General features: G+C 50.3%; 1 protein-coding gene across 4 annotated transcripts in view; it reads left to right on the top strand.

The window, feature by feature from the left end:
* Nucleotides 1–16,893, top strand: part of RPTOR (regulatory associated protein of MTOR complex 1) — a 324,493-nt gene that overhangs the window by 278,328 nt on the left and 29,272 nt on the right. For all 4 annotated transcript variants that reach the window (XM_069541947.1, XM_069541946.1, XM_069541945.1 and 1 more), the window contains exons 21-24: nt 5,553–5,671; nt 10,668–10,771; nt 11,370–11,553; nt 12,736–12,846. In XM_069541947.1, the coding sequence (XP_069398048.1) occupies nt 5,553–5,671; nt 10,668–10,771; nt 11,370–11,553; nt 12,736–12,846 (518 nt within the window). The remainder of the gene's footprint in view (nt 1–5,552; nt 5,672–10,667; nt 10,772–11,369; nt 11,554–12,735; nt 12,847–16,893) is intronic.

The raw sequence follows: 16,893 nt of genomic DNA, 5'->3' as shown, positions 1-16,893 counted from the left end.
CCTGGGCGGGGAGGCTCCCAGCATCTGATAGGTGGTGTGGCCTCTGATGGCGCCCAGGGCCCCTCAGAGGAAGCATGTTTGAGGTCCAAGGTCAGAGCCCTGCTCCAAGGGCACAGACGGCCCTTCCCTACTCAAGTTCCCTGGCCAGACCTTCCCCACCACCAACCAAGGACCCCCGCTCTGTGCTTTTACCTTCAGTCAGCCCAGCAGTTTCCTACTTGACTGCCTGGACGTTGACATTTGAACCAAGGCTCAGAGAGGTCTTGTGTTCTGCCTTGAGTGGGGACCCCCTGGTTCTGCTGCTACGCTCACTGAGAAATGGGAAGTTACCACGTATCCTCACTGCATAACCAACCATAAAGACTTGGACCAATGTGCCACACCCCCACATGCGTGTTTTGTTCCCAACTTAAGGAGTTATAGACGAAGTTAAAGAGCCCAGAGCCCCTCCCCATTCCCCGTGCAAGGTTCCCACGAACTCCCGCCCTTTCCCAGGGTTTACACGTCGTGTCTGGCACTGCACATCCCCTGTCCTCACTCGGCTGGTGGCTGTGTGTCCATGCTGCTCACCTGAGTCTCGTTTGCTCCCTTTCATGATCTGCTGCAACTCGCTTGTCCATTCTCCTGTTGGTGGACAGTGACCTTGCCTTGACTTTTCCTTCTTTCCTCCTTTTTTAAAAAGCAGACTCAGGATTTGGCCCCAGCTCCGCCTCCTGCCCTCCCCGCTGCACTCAGCGATACTGAGCTCCTTGGCCCCTGGGCTCCTCCCCTTGGCCAGCGAGCTTTGCCTCCAGCTACCTCACGGGCTGCTCCTCAGTCCAGTCACAGTCCTGCTCCAGTGTCACCTTAAAAGAAGCCTTCCAGGCTCCCCCAACCCCAACCCAGAATCGCCTTCTGCAGGTGCTCAGCATCTCTCTCCGTCTCTCTGCTTTCCTCCTGAGAACTTTTCCCCAGCAGTTTAACGATGTATGTTCCCATTTATTCTGTCTGGTTCTGTCTCTGACCAGGGATGTCAGAGCCATAAGTGAAGGAACTTTGTCACCTGCCATAGCCCCAACCCCCACATCCCATGCCAGGTGTACAGTAAGTACCTATAATGTGCACAGGCATGGGCTGCAGCAGGCACCCTGCACTGTGACACACGTGGGGTCTGGCTCCACACAGAAGGAGATGGACCACAGAGGGTTCCGTTCCATGGAGGACAAGCTCATGTGCCCCCCAACACACGCCTGGTCCAGTCAGGCCTCCCCACCTGATGGGAACAAACAGACTCCTTGTGGTGTTGACTTGCATGTCCCTCGATTACCGTGAGGTTGAGCTCACGTGTTCATTAGCCTCCCCTGCTCCCACTTCTGCAGTCACTTGCAGTATTAATTACCCTCCTATTTGGTTGGTACTGTTTTCATTAATGTTCAGTTCTTGGTGGTTTGCTTGTTTCCATTGATACTCCCTCTGCCTCTTGGCATCACATGACAGTGTTTGATGTTTCTGACTCACCAGTGTCGTGATCTGAAGGGGCAGGGCAGTCCAAATGTGCTTGCCATCAGAAGCCACGAGATCGGTCCTCTGCTAGCCCTAGAAAGCCCTCAGGACTAATCCACAAGACGCATCTCCCTGGGGCCTGTAAGAGTCTAGATGACTGTAGGGTCCAGAGCTTGTTGCTACCACCACCCCGCCCACTGCAGTACAACCCGGAAAGGGGGATCCTTTTGTCCTTGGTGCTAGCTTGGGGGTAAAGCAGCGGTGTTTCATTTGAGGCCACATGAGCTCGGGGGGCACAGCCCACCCCTCCCACCCCAGCCACATTCCGTGTCCTCCAGGGACTTGAGAGCCTTGTTGCTGATGCCTTCCTCCATACAAAACCAGATTCCTGAATGTTTTTTAAAACTGGAGAAAACCGAATTTTATCTGTATATGGTTCAGATCTTCGAAAACTTCAGTGGGCAAGTTTCACAATGAGCTGGAGCTGGAAGGAGCGCTAAGGAGACAAAGTGACTGTGGGCCAGAGCGGGCGTCCACCTGGTAACGCAGTGCTTACATAAGTGTTTAAAATTCATAACCTACACAGAATCCCATTACTGGTAGCATTCGCCTGTTTAAAGCCAATTTTTTTCTTTCATTTCAACCAAAGAACAATCTCTTTAGCAATCTCTTTAGCCTCTTTGACTGAATATTGGAAAAGAGGTTCTCAAAACCATGGCAACCTAGGACATCCATTTATTCCCATCTTCTCCCAGAAAACTGGCCCCTCCCAGGCTCCCCCTTCCCCCGACTGTCTCCAGAGCACTGGAGGTCTCACCTGCCGAGGGAAGTGCTGTCCCCCCACCGCAGCAAAGGCTGATCGCACGTGTCTCTACATGCCTAAGCATGTCTGCCCAACATCTGTGAATCTGCAATGGGACCTGGCTCTGTGTCACCACCTTCTGAAACCTTTGATGTCTCCCTCTGTGTGTTTCTCACCCACTCAGCCATTTAGCCCTACCTCCGCGTGTGTCCCCAGTCAGTTCTTTCCATTTCTGGGCCCCGCACCCCAGGACTAGGCATTGCCTTTTTGCTCCCCACCACCCCTGCAGAGCAGACCCCCCCACCACCACCAACATCAGCTCTGCACAGACTGCCATCCAGCTGACACCATCACAGAAACTCATTTCCTATAAAGTCCAAGCTGTGGCCAGCACTCAGGTCCTCCCTACTGAGAGCTGCCTGGCCTTCTTCATAGCCCCCGCCACTGCACGCACCACCCAGACCAGCCGCTGGCCCCTGAGTGGGGCCTGGGCACCTCTTTACTCCCCTCCCGCACCCGCCTCTCCATACAGCAGTGTTGCCCATTCCTCTCTACCCTGACTTTCTGTGGCGTCTCAGGAGGTCCCTGACCCATCAAGTGCCTTCATGTTACACACTTAATCCGCAACATCACATCAGGCTATGACATTGCTGTCTTAATCAACAGGTTTGGTAAAGCTGCTATTTCTTGCTCTCCTGTGTGGCTGGCAGCCTCTCCTCCCTTCATCACCTGCCCTGCTCTCCCTCACCTGTCCACCCGTTGCCCTTCTGTCCCTCTCTCCCTCCCTCCGTCTCTCCCTCTGAGCCTTACCCCATTCTGATGTCCAGAGTCGGGGAGGGAAGGCCTCATGCTTGTGTCTCACCTTGTCCTCCAGGTGAGACAGGGTTGGGGGAGTCTTCTGAAAGGGTTGTATAGATGCATTGCCCGGTCTACCCAGGGCTCCATCCAGTAAGCAAAAGAGGTGGGCAGGATCCTCCCAGAGGGGCTCAGTCAGGGTTATGAAGAGGGGAAATGCAGAACCTCCAGATCCTGGGGCTGATTCCCAGGGAGGCACCTAGCCCTGCGATAGGAAGTCAGAGTCGGTGACCCCTAAGACCCAGGCAACAGGTCACAAGTGACAGCTCCTGCCTCCAAGAGGTTCCACCTTCCTTCTCCAAGCTTCCCTGCCCACCCCCAGGGACTCTGGGACCCAGAGTTGGCCACAAAGCTGTGAGCAAATTTTCCTATACCAGTGCCATTTAGAAAGTTGTGGCCATTGCTCTGAAAAATAAATCCTAAAACCATTAGTTACGATCTTTTATTACTTTTAGTCTAGACTTGAAAATAGGCTCTCAGCACTCATGGGGAGTTTGGTAAGTGCCAGACACTGCACCCTGTCTGAGTTCGCTCAGCCCAGCAGCACCCACCTCACTCCCCCATCCCCCGAGGGGCTACACTCGGGGGGTCCGAGCTCTGTGCTGCACAAACTCAGAACTTTTCCATTAGGGACAGCAGGTGTAAAACCAGGACAGTTCACAAAACAGAGAGGCTGAAATGGGGTGGTCAGCGCCAGGAGAGCAGTGATGAGGGGGTGGCAATTCCAGGCTCCTGTTCTGTTTTTGCTAGTGAATCGTATACCATTCACTGTGGTCAAAGACAGTGACAAAAATTAGATTTTTTATTATTCCCTATTGGACATGAATCTGAGCAAACTCCGGGAGATAGTGAAGGACGGGGAGCCTGGAATGCTGCAGTCCATGGGGTCGCAAAGAGTAGGACATGACTTAGCAACTGAACAAACAACAAATTGAATCAAAAACAGAGAGCTGTCAAAGTCGAAATCCTCTGCAAGAGAGTCAATGATAGTAATGAAAACAGACTTTATAAAGTAAATGGCACCCCTTTCTCAGCACACTGTGCTACCCTGTACTCCTGCACGTTCATGCCAGAGGCTCCTTGATTGAGGTTCTCATGGGCCCCTTGGCCCCCACCGTTCCCTTCCTTTCCTGGTCTCCCTATTACCACATGTCTGTCATCTGCAGTCAAGCAGACGTTTACTGTGCCCATCACAGCCTCTGTCACACAGGGAAGCTACTGCCCTGGTCAGTCTGAGCTCAGAAACAACAGGAGAGAGGTCTGCCCAGTGGCTGTGCTGAGCGTGAGGGGTCTTTGTAGGAACGTCCCATCCGTGGACCGCTTCTGCTGACTGAGTGAGCCATGTCCAAGCTCCACCTCGCTCCCCCTGGCGTTGTGAATCGGGACCGTGCGCAGAGCGAGTGCGAAGTCCTGTGGCCGGAGTGGTGGGAGAGACCTCCCAGGCCCAGCCTGTTGGAGGTCAGCCTGTGCCGGCAGCTGTGCTCCTGCGGAATCATTCAGAGGCCGTGGCAGCTGTCGGCACCTTTTCCCACAATGAGGGTGGAAGGATAAGGTGATGGGAGTTTTTGTAAATGCTCCCTGGAAGGTATTTTGTCTGTAGCAGTCACCTGAGAAGCAAGGCCACTTGCACACACGAGTGAGAGGTCAGCCTCCTCCAGCTCCATCACGCTGCAAATAGGAACCACGGTCGCTGTGGAAAGGTGGCCGGGGCCATGCTGCCTTGCGTTATGAACGAGGTGTTGGGCGCAGCAAGCCAGGACTTATCCATAAGCATAGACATGGGGCACACAAGAGAAACTGACCTTTACTCTGAACCTTCATTTCCCGTCTCTCTTCTGTGATTTGAGTGTCATATAAAATTCATTCCCTTTGAACAGTGGTGTCCCATCAAGAAACACTGTCCTCCCATGGCCCTTCTTGTATTTAAATTCTTCATAACTAGAGGGACTTCCTAACCAGGGGCCAGCCGGTCAGATGACATGTGATCACAGCTTGTTTGAAATCCTCTTTTACCCCCTGTTGTTGAACAGGCACTTTCTTTTCAACAAACCAATTGTCCAGCTTCCTCCCTGTGAAAAGGATGCAGTGGGATGTGGCTTTCTTCCTCATCCAGGCCTGCAAGGAAGTCCTGCCCCTTTCTAACTTTTCCTTTCAGAAAGATCTAGCCGCCAGAGGTGAAACTATGTGATCAAGCCTGTTCACCACCTGGAATTTCTGAATCTCGGGCTCCTTAGCAGATAACAAAACCAGAACTTCCCATAATCCCAGCTCGTTTAAGTGTCCACCCCTAGTGCATGCTTAGGTCATCAGAAGAGGGAGCTATCCCAAAAGGGCTGCCCCTCCTCCGCCCCCCCTCTCCCAAGCACACAGTGGCAACTCCTTGTTATTAACAGCTCCTGTTTCTCTTTCCCAGGAGTTTCATTCAATAGTGTTTACACTCAAATTTGGAGAGTCTTGCTGCATCTGGCTGCAGACCCCTATCCAGATGTTTCTGACTTGGCTATGAAAGTGCTCAACAGCATTGCCTACAAGGTACGTGTGAAGGGCGGTCTTCACAAAGCTCTCAAGACCTTGGTTTTCAGTTATGAATATTCATGCAGAGAACTCCAGGCACATTCAGGTCTCCACCATGGTTTAGAAACTTCGAACAAGTGTTTTGAATCCAGAGGTTCACGAACTCCATGTGCACGTAGCTTGTGCTGAGGCACGTGTCACTGCTTCTGCTTGCCCACATCAGGTGGGACGTCCGTGTGCCCTGTAGTGACGCCCTCTCCCATTCCCAGCACCGGTATCCTACGACTTCCCTTATTCATGACCGTTCTGACGCAAGGAAACTCTTCCAAGAACCAGCTTTTGGTTTCATTAGTACAGTTGACTCCTGCACAAACACAGGGGTTAGAGGCACCAGCCCTGACCCCCTGCAGCCCATCTTATCCACACCTCCGCATCCCTGGATTGTATACTACCACAGTGGGTGTTTATTGAAAAACACATGTGTTTAAGTGGACCTGTGCAGTTCAAATCCATGCTGTCTGAGGGTCAGCTGTGTTTCTCTGTTGTTTTTCATTCTCCATTGTATTGATACCAGCTTTTAGCTTTATTGCTTCATTTTTTCTGCTTACCCTGTTCAATTTTCTCTTCTGATTCTAGTTTCTTACGATGGAAGCTTAAGTCATTGATTTTAGTCCTTTCTTCTTTAGGGACTGTAAACTCTCCCAATTGTTCTTGTGAGCTCTGGGAATTATTTGACTTTTCAGTGGTTCTTTCCCCACCCTTATGGATTTTCACCCCACCCTCAAGCGAAAAGTAATCGCAGATTCAAGGAGCCTACCCTATAGACCCTGGAAGCCCTCTCCTCTCTGCCCTGCAGATTCCATCCACCCCAGCTTCCATGCTGCTCCTGTCTGTCCCCTCTGCTTACCGCACTGCCAGGCTATCTGGGTGCCCTTCCCCCACCACAGCCAGGTCTGCGAGAACTGCCTGCAGGCCAGGAGCTGGGCAATGAGTTCCCTTCTCTCAGAGACCACAAGCCTGCAGTACTAAGTGTCCGAAAACAGCTATTTATTTTTTCCCAGCTGGGCATGGCAACCCACTCCAATATTCTTGCCTGGAGAATCCCATGGAAAGAGGAGCGTGGCAGGCCATGGTCCATACGGTCGCAAAGGGTCAGACATGACTGAAGCAACTTAGCACAATGCACAGCACAGTCTTTTCATGAATAGAATGATAGGATGCAGCAATAATGAATGCCAGAAAGAAGTCACTCATTATAGCATTTTTGAAGATTTTTATAACTTTCTGATTACATTTTAGGCTTACAGACAAGTTGCAAGAAGAGTACAGGGAACTATCATCCCTTGTCACAGTTTGCTTGCTGTGTCTCCGTCCTCATCCGACCCTAATCACTATCCAGGGGTCGTCCACAGGCTGCCAGCTACCTGAACACAAGTGGCTCATAATGTTACTTGCAGCTTCACTCCTGATCCGTTATTTTTTCTAAACTGGTTATCACGCCGTCTATTTGCTGCCACCTCACTGGGGTTAGCCTCCCACTTAGCCCAACCTCCTGCAGCACCTGGCCTCCTGCTGACACCATATTTGTTTGGTGTCCGATTCCTTCACCAACATATTTCTTCGCTGGTGAAGTTCTGTCCTTTCCTTTCCTTGTCTGTGGCTGCTATTTCAGCTCCTGGTGGCATCACAAGTAGTAATAACACAGCCTTGTCATGTACCCAGTTTTAAACTGCTGTAGCAACCAAGCTCATCTTCTTGAAGGAGCAGTGAGGATATTGCAGGAGCACATCCTAGGTTTATCCTGGGCCTGTGGTCACACGTGTGGCTCTCTCTGGAAGCAGAGACCCCCAGGTCCACAGTGTTCACTGCACTTCCTGCCTGTGGGCACTGCCAGCCTCATGCAAAAGTGCTGGACATTACTGTTGGCCCTCTCGGGCTCACTGGGTAGTTTATTTCACATGGACCTCCCCTTGACCCCAGTGAGCCCCTCGTCCACTTTCTTCATCATCCTACTGCATGACTAGCCACAGAGACACCTGAATGCTGTCCCATCCTGGGAGTGGGGAGTCTTCTCCATGTCTGTAGAAAAGAGGCCAGTGAATTAAGTTTTTTTGCTCTATAATACAAAACTGAGAAATAGTCCAATCATCTTCTTTTTCAACCAAGAATAGGATTGATTCAAAATTAAACTTTTCTAAAATACATGTTTGTTACAGCGTATTAGGATCTGTGCCCAAGAGAGGGAGGAAGTACAGTCTTGAGGAAGGAAATAGAGGAAAGGAAGGCAGTCCCAGCAAAAGGCACAGTGGGACTCAAGTGGGCCTCTGTGAAAATGAAGACTCCCCACCATGCCCAGTCCTGACCTCACTGATGCTAGTTCTCCTCCTGTGAGGCTGAGGATTGAGGGAGCCCAGGCCCCCAGGAGTGGGGCTCTGCCAACTACCAGCCAATTCATCACAGTCACCACCGTTGCTTGAAGTGAATTCTACCTGGGACTTAGAGCCCAAAAAGAAAGTTTACATTATTTACCTAGGAAGTTTGGTTTACAGAAAAATTCCTTTCTAGATAAATAGAGTCGTGCGTTTCATAGATGTCCATTCTCAGTGCTCTGGCTTCCAGGTCCTCTGCCTCGAGTTGGCCCAGAATTAACTGTGAACCATCCTTTGAGGAGTCATTCCTCACGCACGAATCCAGATCCTTGGTGTGCAATTAACAGGGACTTCTCTGAAACACTCCCTCCCCCAAGAGAGAGCAGCCAAAAGCCTCCTTTGGTGTCCTGAAGCCTGACTGTGTCAGGATCCAGTTAGGAAACTCCTGTCCTCATCACCCTTGTCTCTGTAGGGTGTTTGCCCTGAATTAGACTTTGCCGAGTTCTTATGAGGCAACATGTTTCTGGGAGAAGATCTGCAGAGTAAGAAAGTGCTCAGAGCTGGACACAAAGCAGGCGTCTTACTGTGGCCCAGGCTCCCATGACAGAGACCCCCCCCCCCCACCTTAACGGCAGTGGGGCAGGGAGCACAGGTGGGGCTGGCGTGTGCACATGTGTGTGTGGCCCTGCAAATCGTTTCTGTTTGCACTGGGCTGAGAGGATACATCTGAGCTAGGTTCTGACTGTTAACAAGATGCTTGCTGCCCTCTGAAGAGTTGGCCTGTAGCTGTGACCATGTCCCGCCACTGCCCTTCCGCTTCTGGACTCAGCACTTGCCTTGGGCCTTCATCAAGCCCATCTGCTGGTCCAGGGACTCCAGTGCAGCATCATGGAGGGGAAAATGGCAGGGCATCTCGACACCCTGAGAGCCATGGGCAAGTGTGCTCACGGTCAGTGATGCTCCCAGCAGGATCCTGAGGTCTCACAGACCCACGCGCCATCCTCCTTCATAACAGCCCAAACCTGACACCCGGCAGGCACACCGGTATTTCTGTGTTACCCTTTCCTGACGGTATGCTCTCTGTGAAACAGCAACTGTGACCAGCCCAGAAAGGGGCCTCTCTGGAGGGTATCTCCCACACCTGCTCCCTGAGCAGCCTCTGTCCACACCAGTCCCACAGACAGGTGGGTCTGCATGACCACTGTCTGCTCAGGCTCCCCGCTGCAGCTCTGCAGCCATGGATGTTTGCTGCACAAATAAGAAATGTTAGGCGAAGAAGCATCATCTAAGCCTGAAACCCTACAGTTGATCACCAGTCACAGGGCTTCCCCAGCCAGTGGCACACCCACCTCTCAGGATTTCTAGAACAGATGCAAAACAGATGCTCTGTGTGGCAGCCATCAGTGTGAAGTGCATTGAAGAAACACGGCTGTCTTCTTTGCCCTCAAGGCCGAGAGAGAACAAGCCAGGGTTGTGCCGCCTCCGCCCCTGGAAAGAGCGGGGAGGCTGAATCAGTCACCCCCAGCCCACACCTTCTCTCCTTTGGAGCCTCCTTGGATGGGGGCCTTCAGGATGGGGGCCCCTGGGGAGATGGCTCTGTGGGCTGCAGCTCAGGCAACAGCAGATCCTCTGGGCTTGGGGAGCCTTTGAAAGGTCGTGGATTCTGCTAAAGTCTGTATTTCAACCCAAAGTCTTTCTCCATCACCTCCCACTGATTTCCTGGAAATTTTGAGGAGGCACCTAGTTTCTTAGCTTAAATTTCTTTTCTCCTTTTAGACCTCTTAAGGAATTGTTTGGCTCTCAGACTTTATTGGGGGTGTGTGTGTGTGTGTGTGTGTGTGTGTGTAGGTCAAATAATATAAATACCAGAGCAAAACAAACATGAACAATACAACCTTTATAATTCAGAAAACAAAAAAACAGCCTTTTAATAGGCTGGTTATGATCCAGTTCTAGCTGTTTTCATTTCAAGGTGAAGGCTTATCTGGAAAACATTGATAGTATGTTGGTGGTTTTGTTTTCTATAACTTTCTGCCTGTGAGCTGAACATAGGTATGGCCTTCATCACTGCCAAAAGAATGATTCGGAATGGGAGGGTCCTCCGTGAGTAGCCAGTCCAGGGTTCTCCTGGAGCACGTGATCATGGGAGAGAGGGCACAGAGCTGGGTCTCGTCTCTATTCACAAAGTGCTGCCCCCAGGGGGTTGTTTTGAGCCTGCTCTGAAATGCAGAACAGTGAGGCTAAGCCTGGGCAGGCTCCTTCCGGGGCGCCAGCTCTGCCCAGGAAGCTGCTCCTTCCAGGGGAGCTCCTGCCCCAGTGGGCACCTGGGCGTGCCCAGCCCTCATTAGTCATGGCGCAGTTTCGTCACGTGTTTGGCACATGGGCGCGGGGGAGATGCATCCCTGGAGCCTCACTGGAGCAGGTGAATACCTTCCAGAAGAGCTACAGAGTATCACTTTACCTACAGGGTGGCATTTCGAGGGAAATTTTCAAGTAGGACCTTCCATTCCTGTGAGATTTCCTCAGCCAAAAGCCCTTTTCTGTGACTTTGAAGCCACTCAAAAGCAGCCACCAACCTCTGCTTGTCTTGTAGCCTCAGGTCGTCACAGTGACCACCCCCCTCGCTTGTCCTTTTGCTCCTTCAGGCCACAGTGAATGCCCGGCCTCAGCGCATCCTCACCACCTCCTCCCTCACGCAGTCGGCGCCCGCCAGCCCCACCAACAAGGGCATCCACATCCACCAGGCGGGGTGAGTGGTGGGCAGCCCGGCCCCCAGGGTCTGGGGAGGTTCCCGACACCGCCTCCCCCACCCCTCCAAGTCTGCAGGTTCTCTCTCACTTATCTGAGCCCCATAGAATCCTTTCCTACCTTCATCTGCACAACTGTTCAGCAAAAGCTGAACTGAACCTGACTTCATTCAGGATTTTATCAGAGAGGGTCCATGTCTTCCAACGAGCGACCAGCAGGTTGGAACCCTCCTCGTAACCAGTGTTCACAGGGCTGTGCACTGGATCCTAGGGGAACACATGTGCCCTGCACCCTCCTGGGGCTGACTCACAGCCCTGACCAAGTTTGCCTCTGGCTGCACTGGTTTTCAGGGGAGGATGGTTCTTAGAACCTGTTCTTAGAATGGTTCTTAGAAACTGGAAAGGGTTATTAATTCAGCAACAGCAGTTCAGGTTTAGAAGTCACATCAGCAAGTCAGGTGATTGAGGCTGTTCCAAGCTGATGACCCTCAGCCCATTCCTAGGATCTGGGGGTGAGTGGGACCAGTGGAGGTTGCTTGGGGTTTGGTGTCAAAGGAATGGGCTCTGGATAAAACGCAGTTTCTTCTTCCCCAACTGCAGAGGCTCCCCTCCAACATCCAGCACAAGCAGCTCCAGCCTGACCAACGATGTTGCCAAGCAGCCCGTCAGCCGAGACCTGCCTCCAGGCCGGCCGGGCGCCACAGGCCCTGTGGGGGTGCAGTACACGCCCCACTCCCACCAGTTCCCCCGGACACGGAAGATGTTCGACAAGGGCCCAGACCAGGTACAGATGTGGCTCTAAACACTAACTTCCATCAACATTCAGTTACACCCCATGGGTGGGTGTGGTCTCTGCAGCTAAGTTAAACAAGGCTATTCAGGAGAGGGAGGAATTGGCACCTTTGTTTGTCCGGGTTGAGAGAAAACATACTAGGGTGGACTCGGAAGCTGGGGCCTTGTATCTTATTGATACTGCTTGCTGCCGTCCCGGCCAAGCGGACACAATATAGAGAGGGCATTCTGGATACACCAAGGATGCATCTCAGCTCACCAGTGACCAGCGATTTTAATAGGAAGGTCACAGCAGCCTGCAGGCTGACTTTGGAGCTGGAGCAGGTGTTGGGGGTGGACAGGTATCCACACCTGCTGCTAGCCCCACCCACCTGGCTTCGGAGCCACCTGCTCCCCTTGCCTCAGTGGCCAAGGGGCAAAAATGGCCACAGGCGCCTTTGTCAGGTTTAGCCTCCCAGCTGGACTCTGCCTAGGTCAGCCAGGCAGGAGTGGCTGGCCCACAATCCGTGAGTCCTGGCCTAGCAGCGCTGCAGTTCCCCCTGGCAGGCAGGAGGTAAGACCTTATTGCTGACCCCATCTCTCTGGGTAGCAGAGACTCCTTTCTGAGGCACTTCTCCTGCCCTGTCATGTGCAGTGAGGCGAATCCCTGCCCCGCCAGCCCAGCCCACATTGGTTCTACAACAGGGAACAAACTGACCCACCACCCCACCACAGACCAAGTGTTTTAAGTTTTAATGTTTAGAAGTCCCAGATGGCCCGAGCTCTGCTGCTCCCTTGTCAAGGAGCCACAGGGCAGGCCAAGGTCCTGCATGTATGACTGGCCCAGTGGGAGCGACAGCCCAGGGACCAGGCAGCAGAGGCCCCGTGTGGGGCTGCTAAGACCCAGTGCTGAGGACCAGTGTCAGGCTCTGCAGTCCAGCCTACTTCGGCCATTTCTGGGAGACACTCCGCCTCTTTGCACAAACTCAGAGCCCTGTTTTGACAGTCAGGGTTCCTTGGTCACCAGGACACAGAAGTGAGAGGACCATAGAGATACTGTCCTCAGAAACCTGGCTTCTGACACCTATGCCTTGGTCTCCAGAGAGGGACTGTCTCAAGCTCACAGAGAGGGTTGGGGTTACATGACTAACTCTGTTTCTGTCTTCTCCTCTCCTCTTTTCCAAACGCCCCAAAGACCACCGATGACCCAGATGATACTGCCGGACACAAAAGTTTCATCTCGGCCACAATGCAGACAGGGTTCTGCGACTGGAGTGCGCGGTACTTTGCCCAGCCTGTCATGAAGGTAGCCGTGCGTCAGCAGCTCTCAGGGTTTAAAGCCAAAATTCCCCAACCAGCACTGCCCTCGTCTCCTCAAAAGCGAGCACGGGCCTCCAAAGCCCCGGCCTCAGGCCTGGGTTTCTGAACCCTTCTGCTCTGAGCTCAAGGTCTGATCCCCACTGGCTTGCTCACTGTGACCCTCAGGGGCCGTGACTCCCACCAGCCCACATGCCATTGTGCAGGCCTGGCCCTAAGCCATGGAGTGGGGCAGGCACAGGGCTGCACAGGGCTCTGTTGTGCCCACTGGCCTCCTGTTCTACCAAGCATGGCTGTTAAGGGGACACCAGATTGCTGTCATGGAAGCTGGAATTAACTGTCAAAAAAACAGCAAAAGAAACTGACTTCACCTACCTGCCTTTCTGAGCTTGCCAGTATAAAATGTGTCATTTTGTCTTGATTGGCAGAGTCACCCAGGAGCTCCCCAGGCTTAAGCCGCTCCCGGCTTCAGGGACTGTCAGACTGAGCTAGCTAGCTAGTGCTAATCTGACTTATTCCGGGACACTGCCTTCCCAGTTTGATGATATGACATGCCCTTTCACTGCAGACTTGGGCCACACATTCAGGGTGCCAGGGTGGGACAGGGTGGTGCTGTCAAAACAGAATCTTGGTGCCCATCTTTTTACAGGGAGCACTGCAGGGGCTCATTTTAGACTTTGATGGTCTAAAGCACGTTCTTACCTTCCTTTCCCCTCATAGATAATGGAAAATTGAAAATTGCAGCTTATTCTTACTTGTGTATCAAGCTATATATCCAAGAAATTTCCAGGAAGAGTGTTTGGACTGTATTACAGCTTTTCTCCTATTTTCCTGTTTCTCTGTAGTGATACTGGCTTTTGCCAATTACAACACAGAATAATGGTTGTCAGTGCCTGAGGCAGGTGATAAAGGAAAAGCAGTCTCTCAGTAGCAAAAACTAGAAATCCATGTAAATGTCCAGCAGGAGGAGAATAGTTAAAAAAGGTTGAAGTACTTGACATAATACTACTGGAGCTACTGAAAAATAAAGCTTTGAAATTAGTAACTTAAGAAAATGCTCATAACAAAATTTCCTTAAAAGGGGAAAGAAAACAAGACATAAACTGGCCACGAGATGACCAGAGTTTCCACACTTAGCACACAGTACCTTTATAGTCTGGAGCTGGAAATAGCAACCCACTCCAGTATTCTTGCCTGGAAAATTCCTTGGACAGAAGAGCCTGACAGGCTACTGTCCATGGGGTCACAAAGAGTTGGACATGACTGAACGACTGAGCATGCACCTTTATATCAGGGAAAAGATACATTAAAGAAATGATCCCAGGAGATCACTGAGGCCTGTTACAGTCAACCAAGTGTGTTGTCCACACCTGGGTCCACCTGTTCCCACTGATCTCTCGGGCTTCTCTGGCTAAGGATGGAGAGAGTGGGCAAACACGAATTTGTCCCAGGAGATGGTTCATTGCTGGTGCTATGGGTAGTAAGTCATCCCTTAGATCTGTGGCGCATACTGTCTGCTTTGAAGTTAAGACTGGTGAGTCTAGTCTAGTAGTAACAAACAAATCCATGATACAGTCTTCTGCTTCAGGCAAGTGTGGTCAAGCAACACAGACTCTAGGTGGCTGGTCCACCATCTCACTGAAACTACAATGACTGTAAGTCACAGAAGCTGCTTGGTAGGACGCTGAGCTGCTGTTCTCGAAGTCTCTGGGCATGCCTATTCTCTCAGTTCTTCCTGTGGGAAGAAGTGACATAGGTAATCCAAAACACATTTTTCTTGAACATAGATACAAACTTGACTTTTCCCCTAAGGATCTGCTTTCCTTTCCTAGGCATCGGGTACTTAGAACTCAGGCGCCCTCTGTGAGCACACATCAGCTGACCTTGGAGGGAGGCTCCTTGGGCGAGGGCTGCCATTTGTGGGGACCCCTACATATGTGTTTACATGTTTCACTCAGGTGCTACCCACAGCCAGCATCTGCTCTGGGACTGAGCCGTGCCTCCCTGTTTTTTCAGCAAGTTCCCCTGCCTTTGTGCTCCTCTGTGTGTGTTCTAGCTGGGAGTGTGTCTGAGAATTCCCGCTGGGGAGGGTCCCGCGTGTCACTAGCCTGGAGGAGACAGAGGCTGTGAGCCCAGTGGTCTGTCCCGGTGCATCATGCTGGCTCCCAAAGTGGACCCTGCAGTGCAATGAGGGAAGAAGGGTCCCCGCAGGATGAAGTCAGCTTTTACTGCGGAGCCCGTGAGAGGAGCCAGGGAAACAGTTGCTGCATGCATGTTTTTTCTGACTCGCCATGTTTGTGATAACAAACTCCCATTGGATGTAGCTTGAAATGACAAGCTCGAGGTGTTACGGTTGAAAATGAAGTTGTTACAGTGAGTTTTGTCTGTAATCCCTGTTGGCAACTTAGGGTGCTTAGGACTCAAGTGATTTTTCTTTCACTTTAATTAGAGACCTTTTCCAAACTTTAGAAGAGGACATGTTTAATCTCATTGCTTTTTAAAAAAATTTTATTACTTTTTCCAGGTGTTATTCATAAGGGCCTTCTTTTATTAATTTAATTAATCATTGAATGACACGTTTGTGCAATAAAATGCATCAGGAACTTTTTTATTACCCTGTTTCATATGCAAATTAAAGATAGCTCAAGGCTAGGGTTGTACCTCAGAAAGGACAGAAGAACCCCAAACTCTAAATCACTTCAGAGGTAAGCATAGGAAACTACATTTTCTCCAGATAAAATTATGCCCAATATTTACAGTCACATGCAACTAATAGTTAGTGGGATTGAATACTCAAAGCATGACTATAATGACAATTTTTGCTGACTTTTTATCAGTTCACAGTCAGATTTCTTATAGGTCTGTGTGACCAAAAAGAACTACATTCTGGACTGTTCTCCTTTGATTGATGGCACCCCCTTTCTCTTCTCTGGTTTGGTTTCCAGAGTTCATATCTTACTTTAGGCAGGATATTAAAAATGGTCTGTCTTGTGCTTAAAAAGTAGAGGCATACTGAAATTTGTTCTGATTATAAAAGTAATATGAATTCTTTTTTCATTCTCAGGTTGGTAAATTTCAAAGATTGATTTCTAACAAGAGGATGGATTACCGGGGGGTATAGGGTAATAGAAAGTCTCACACACTATGGGTGGCTGGTGAAATACTAGCTTGGTATAGGGCAGTTCAGTAGTAGCTATCCAAGCTATAAATGCGTAGGCCCTAGAAACCAGCAGTTGAAGAAAGAAATGGCAACCCTCTCCAGTATTCTTGTCTGGAAAATTCCATGGACAGGAACCTGGTGGGCTACAGTCCATGGCATCACAGAGTCAGACACAAGTGAGCACAGCACAGAAACCAGCAATCCCACTCTGCGAAGCAGATCCTAAAGCCACTACTGTACACGGGTATGTAATAACTTTTGTCAAGAAATGCTGTTACAAATTATTTGTAATAACAAAATTTTGAAAACAAAAAAGAAAATATTAGTAAGGAGACAGTTAAAAATGATTCATCTGTGTAGTAGACATAGACATTAGTCAGTGAGCTTCATCTCTGTGTGAGGCCTTAATGGGATGTCCTTGATATAGTAAGTCAAATAACACGATGGTCCAAGACATGTGCACAGATGTTGTGGTTCCATAGATTTGTGTAAGCATCAGAGGAAGCTTGGAAGGTGACTCTTCATGCGATTACTTCTAGAAGGTAGGACTGGAATCAGGGCAAGGGACTGTCCTTTTTACATTATATACTTCCAGCTCTTTGAATTTTTTAAAAAGAACAATTGTTTGTTTCATAATTCAGGACAGATTAAAATATAACATTTAATTACAAAGAGAGCTTTATAAAAAAATAAGAGCAAACAAGACTTCTTGTACTTCCATTTCGTTGTATGGAGGCAGCATTACTCTGTTACCAAAACCAGTCAAAGACATTAAGAGGATAAAAATCTACAAGCCAGTATTCTTCATGAACATGGACCCAAAATCCTTAACATAATATTCATAAATAAAATGCAGCAGTACATAAAATAGATTCT

The sequence above is a fragment of the Ovis canadensis genome, chromosome 11 (assembly GCF_042477335.2).
Source record: "Ovis canadensis isolate MfBH-ARS-UI-01 breed Bighorn chromosome 11, ARS-UI_OviCan_v2, whole genome shotgun sequence".
NCBI lineage: Eukaryota > Metazoa > Chordata > Mammalia > Artiodactyla > Bovidae > Ovis > Ovis canadensis.
This window is presented reverse-complemented; position numbering and strand designations above follow the sequence as displayed.